Source organism: Saprolegnia parasitica (genome assembly GCF_000151545.1).
Source record: "Saprolegnia parasitica CBS 223.65 unplaced genomic scaffold supercont2.68, whole genome shotgun sequence".
Taxonomy (NCBI): Eukaryota; Oomycota; class Saprolegniomycetes; order Saprolegniales; family Saprolegniaceae; genus Saprolegnia; species Saprolegnia parasitica.
This window is the reverse complement of record NW_012156462.1, coordinates 47,148-52,954: the sequence shown is the minus strand read 5'-3', so window position 1 is coordinate 52,954 and position 5,807 is coordinate 47,148. Positions and strand designations below refer to the sequence as shown.

Here is a 5,807-nt window from a genome sequence, read left to right as displayed (position 1 = left end):
CCGTGCACCACCGGGTCTTGCTGCACGCGGTGCAGCACGCTTGGAGCTGGTCGACTTGGTTGCCCGAGACCGCCACGTTGGAGATATCATTGCCGTAGTAGTCGACGTTGATCTCCGGCGCCGAGCATGTACTCACTGGCGGCGACGTGCCCGACATGAGCACGGACGTGGCGCCGGTCTTGGGCTGGCGACTGCCGGCGCCCGACTTGAGGTAGCAGACGTTGTCAGCGAGCGTGTAGGCGACGCACGTGCTGCTGGCCGTGCACGCGTCGCAGCACTGCTTGAGCATGTTGCCAAAGTCGCCGGTGGTTTTAAAGTTGGACATGTCGCTGCCGGCAAAGTCCGTGTTCCACTCGGGCGCGCCGCAGGTCCGGGCGTATGTCGTGGTGAAGGCCATTGCAGCCAGGAGCACCGTCGTCGTGAGCAGCTGCATGGTAATCGTGGTGGTACTGCTGATGGAGTTGCGAGCAAATCGGAAAATGAACTCGGTATGTGAGCGTCGACTGTATATGGCGTTGGACTGCGATGCGAGGGCGCAGTCTTCGATAAGTGCGATAAGTGCTAGGAAGAAGGGTGGAATGGCAAAACTATTGACGCACTGCTTGGTCGGTAGGATGACGATTAGACACAGATATTTGTGGCCAGAATCGCTTTGGATCGTGCTCTGTGATGTGGCGCCAACGCAAGTGGTAGAGGGTACGCCGACGAGATACCTATCTGTGTGGATTGTGGTCGCACTGTACCTTGTTGCACGATGCATTTCATTTCATTGAACCAAGCCTGCACGTGGATCGCATTGGCTGAAAATGTATCGTACGGCCTTTGATTGGCTCGTTTTACGACGAGTGATCGCCGTCCATTTTTGACGGCCTCCTCGATTGCCACGTCATTTCCATATGATATGCCGTTGGAATGGGTACGTGTGTGGTGGTGGGCTTGGGCCGGAAGAAGGCAACGGTGCAGGCATACTGGGACCACAGATAGATGAACGTCCTTTGCAATTGGCTGCTACTAGAGCCTGGTTACCAGGCTCCAATCTGGCGACCACAGTCGCAAGCCAGTAGCTTGGGTGGTGCTGCAGTTGCGGCGGGCTCGTTGAAGTAGCGAAAAGGATTCTAACGCCTTCCAATATCCGCCGCATCCGGACGGACGCCAAATTTCATGTCATTCGCACGGCCAAGCCAACACCAAAGAAGATATGCATCGCTCCTGTGAACATGAGCGTTCCAACACCACTGAGTGGGCAACCTTCTTCAGAGGTATTATCCTCTATCGAGTGGCGTACGGGCACGGTATAACACACACATGTACCTGGCGAAAGAAGCAAATGAAACAGCCCATCGTAGGTTTGCTTGGAATGGCGCATTGAGCTTCTCGCACCATCCCCTCTCCCACTACTACCCTCACACTACCTGGTACAATATCCACAATCCGCGCCATCGTTGGGACCCAGCAGTGCGGAGAAAGAAAAACTCCACGCAAAATATTCATGGACCCATCGTGGTCGTTCGTGTCAGTGCAGCATATGCTGACTGTATACGACGCGTCATTACAACTGCTGCGAAATAAGGAGCGACGGCTCGTCAGACCCCGTCCCTCTCAACACCTGTCGTCCACTGCACTATCTTCCGTATCCCAACGCTGTCGACGGTTGTGTGATCTCATTCTATGAAACGCGGATGCATCACTGCGCGGATGCATCAGGACCGTCAGTCTTTGGTGCGAGCCAGCTTGATCGATAGAAGAGTTTAGCGCACCAACGATATTTTGGTGGCGCCAAGTATTCTACCTCTCTAGGTTTTAAGCTCCAAAGCACCATGCGGCAGGTAGCGCTATATATATCAAGTGCACATCAACCTAGGCGGCACTGACACGAACGGCCACGAAATGGGCTCTGGAATATGTTGTAGAAAGCTTTTTTCGAAGGCATTTGTGTTGGATCAAAACCACAGCCGCATCTTATCAACATCAACATACAGATTCTTCTCCGCAGTGCCGGGTCCCAACGACGGCCCTGGTTGTGGATCTGAAAATGGGATACAATATGAGTTGGGGCATCGCAGCTAAATACTCGCACAATCCCACGCAAACCTGATTGTCCTCCTACCATGTACTACACTGGTGCAACGCCGTGGGCATTCGATGGGCGCGCCGCGGGATAGATGACAACAACCGGCGACCCGTTCGGAGAAGGTCGCCCACACAGTGTCGTCGGGACGCTTTGGTTCTAAAACGCAATCCCTTCCTCCTTCCGTGTGTTTGCTGGCCGTGGGAATGGCACGAAATTTGGCGCCTGTCCGGATACATCAGATATGGGGAAGCGGAAGAAGACCCTTCTCGCTACTTCAATGAAGCCGCCGCAACTGCAACACCACCCAAGCCACGGGCTTGCGACTGCGACTGCGGTCGCCAGAGTAGAGCCAGGTAGCCAGGCTCCTCTTGCAGCCAATTAGAGAGAACACCTCTACGTACGGGGTCCCAGCATGCTCGCAGCCTTGCCTCCTTCCAGACCGAGCACACCTGCACGCACACCCATACCCATTCCAACGGCATATCATATGACAGTGACGTGGCACGCGCAGAGGTCGAATGTATGGACGGCGATCGCTCGTCGTAAAAACGCACCAATCAAACACCTTTCGAGATTTCATTCAGCCAATCCGATCCACGTGTGGCTCAAGGATCCTTCCTCGACGTAACAGGTAGCCTCTCCGACCACGATCTGCGTCGTTGACGGATGGTAGTCGTCAAGCGACCGAGCAAGAAGTGACGTCGGCGCCTCGACGCTGTCCTTATTCCACCCTTTTCCCATCGTTTTTAGATGCAAGACTCCGCCTCGCAGTCCAGCAGTAGCAACGCTTGCATTCATTTACCCGATTTGCTCGCAACTCCCATCGACCCCCCCCACCACCAAGAGCAGGCAGCTGCTCACGATGATCTGTTGCTCCTGGCTGCAATGGCCATGACCTACGCCCGGACCTGCGGCGCGCCCGAGTGGAACACGGACTTTGCCGGCAGCGACATGCCCAACTTCAAACCACCGGCGACTTTGGCAACATGCTCAAGCAGTGCTGCGACGCGTGCACGGCCAGCAGCACGTGCGTCGCCTACACGCTCGCTGACAACGTCTGCTACCTCAAGTCGGGCGCCGGCAGTCGCCAGCCCAAGACCGGCGCCACGTCCGTGCTCATGTCGGGCACGTCGCCGCCAGTGAGTACATGCTCGGCGCCGGAGATCAACGTCGACTACTACGGCAACGATATCTCCAACGTGGCGGTCTCGGGCAACCAAGCCGACCAGCTCCAAGCGTGCTGCAACGCGTGCAGCAAGACCCGGTGGTGCACGGCGTTCTCGGTGGCCAACGGCGTGTGCTACCTCAAGTCGTCGGACGCTGGGCGCAAGGCGAAGCCAGGCGTGGTCTCGGCCAAGACGACATATGTGACGACGACACCGACGCCTACTCCGACGCCGGCGGGCAACCGCACCTGCGGCGCACCGGTCTGGAACACCGACTACTACGGCAACGACATCTCCAACTTCGGTACGACCGGCGACTTTGGCACCATGCTCAAGCAGTGCTGCGACGGTTGCAAGGCCATCGCCACGTGCAGCGCGTACACGCTCGCCAACAACGTCTGCTACCTCAAGACCGTCGCAATCAACTCGCGGCCAGTCAACGGCGCGACGTCCGCGATCGTGCCGCCTCTGCCGGGTACCAGCGTCCGCTACTGCAGCAACCCCGAAGTTGACTACGACTACTTTGGCAACGACATTGCCAACTTCAAGGCGACAGGCGATGTAAACGCAATGATCGGCCAGTGCTGCGATACGTGCTTGAAGAACAGTCAGTGCAACGCGTATGTCTTGTTTGAAGGCGTCTGCTACCTCAAGTCGGCGACGGGGATGCGTTCAAGCAAGGTTGGCGCGAGAGCCGCGTCTGTCCCCACGGTCACATGGTAAGACAATGTCTACCGCACGGCTGGAAAGTACCGTTTTTTGCATGTTTTGCTAGTTTGCATAACCATAAATGGATTTTATAACTTGGTTTTTGAACCAATAGACCAATCAACTGGCGTTTTGCCTAGAAAGGCCGTCGCCATGCGGCAAGGTTCTTGTGTGACCAGTAACGTCTATGTTGGTGTTGACAAAGGTATCTTGTCCAAGTCATTCGATGCACCACGGACCACGTGCAGTCATGGCCGATCTAGAAGCTGGAACTCGATCGATCTACCAGATCCGTGACGCTGATGGTCCGGTCTACATCTCTCTTTAAGAGGTTTTGGCATGTCGCTGCACGCTGTTGAAGGGGAAGGCACGCGAGGTCGCCCAGGTTCTCCACTCGACAATCAAGATGCGACTCATGCCGGACATGGCTGCGCGCCTCGAGGTACCGGTCTTGAAGTTCTACAACTGCATGCAGATGCGCTGAAATCGACAGGCCTGAACACGCTGCCGTTCGAAATCCTCAAGCCAGCGCTAGACAAGTGGGCCAGCGCGCTCAAACTCAAACCGAGGCCAAGGCACGACGATCTTCTTGCATACGAAGGGCAACCGCGTCTGCTTGACTAGTCCGATCTGCCTCATCCACAGCGATATTAAGATCCTTCCCGCTGTCTTGGTCAACTGGTTGCGGACTGCTTGGTGTGCTTTAGAAGGCGAGGCCACTCGATCACGCACAACATGGGGCACTTCATTCGTCTGCTTGTGCAACAAGTCCAAGGCCGCCATCACGCTCGTCGATTTCGAAACGACCAGATGCTGCGTGAAAGATATGTTGGGTCCCATCGATGGCGCAGATTGTGAATCTGGAAGCGTGATATATGCATCACCGCTACTTGTGTACTCGCAAAACCTGCGATGGATTGTTGTCCTCTCTCCTTCTGCCAGGTACTTGTTGGCCATGCGCTCGTTGTCAAATGGGTGACGACGGCCAGAAATGTCCTTGGTAGAAGGTACTCGTTGGTGTTGGAACGCTCGTGTTCTCAGGAGCGATGCATATCTTCTTTGGTGTTGACTTGGCCGTGGGAATGACAGGAAATTTGGCGTCCGTCCGGATGCGGCGGATACGAGGAAGTGCACAATATAAGATCGCTTTCGCAACTTCAACGAGGCCGCCGCAACTGCAACACCACCCAAGCTACTGGCTTGCGACTGCGGTCGCCATCGCCACTTGCAGCCAATTAGATAGAGCACGGTCTGTCATCCGTGATCCCAGCGCGTGCAGATCACTGCCACCCAAAGTCCCTGCAACTGCCCCGGTGCAGTACCATCGATTCCAACGGCATATCATATGACAATGACGTGGCGCTCGGAGAGGTCGAAAGTATGGACGGCGATCGCTCGTCGTAAAACGAGCCAATCAAACGCCTTTCGAGATTTCATTCAGCCAATCCGATCCACGTGTGGCTCAAGGATCCTTCCTCGACGTAACAGGTAGCCTCTCCGACCACGATCTGCGTCGTTGACGGATGGTAGTCGTCAAGCGACCGAGCAAGAAGTGACGTCGGCGCCTCGACGCTGTCCTTATTCCACCCTTTTCCCATCGTTTTTAGATGCAAGACTCCGCCTCGCAGTCCAGCAGTAGCAACGCTTGCATTCATTTACCGATTTGCTCGCAACTCCATCGACACCACCACCACGAATATCATGCAGCTGCTCACGACGACGGTGCTCCTGGCTGCAATGGCCATGACCTACGCCCGGACCTGCGGCGCGCCCGAGTGGAACACGGACTTTGCCGGCAGCGACATGTCCAACTTCAAAACCACCGGCGACTTTGGCAACATGCTCAAGCAGTGCTGCGACGC

At 55.9% G+C, this 5,807-nt stretch overlaps 2 protein-coding genes across 2 annotated transcripts in view; one reads left to right on the top strand and one right to left on the bottom strand.

Annotated features, from left to right (window-relative positions):
- Positions 1-433, bottom strand: part of SPRG_20981 (hypothetical protein) — a gene marked incomplete at both ends in the record, with an annotated part of 1,225 nt that extends 792 nt beyond the window's left edge. Inside the window, one exon of the mRNA XM_012350680.1 lies at positions 12-433. Coding sequence (XP_012206070.1) covers positions 12-433 — 422 coding nt within the window. The remainder of the gene's footprint in view (positions 1-11) is intronic.
- Positions 434-3,057: 2,624 nt separating this feature from the next.
- SPRG_11160 (hypothetical protein) lies at positions 3,058-3,960 on the top strand (the record flags this gene model as incomplete). The annotated part of the gene is made up of 1 exon (XM_012350634.1): positions 3,058-3,960. The coding sequence occupies one exon, from the start codon at positions 3,058-3,060 to the stop codon at positions 3,958-3,960; it is 903 nt and encodes a 300-aa protein (XP_012206024.1).
- Between the last annotated feature and the right edge of the window lie 1,847 nt (positions 3,961-5,807).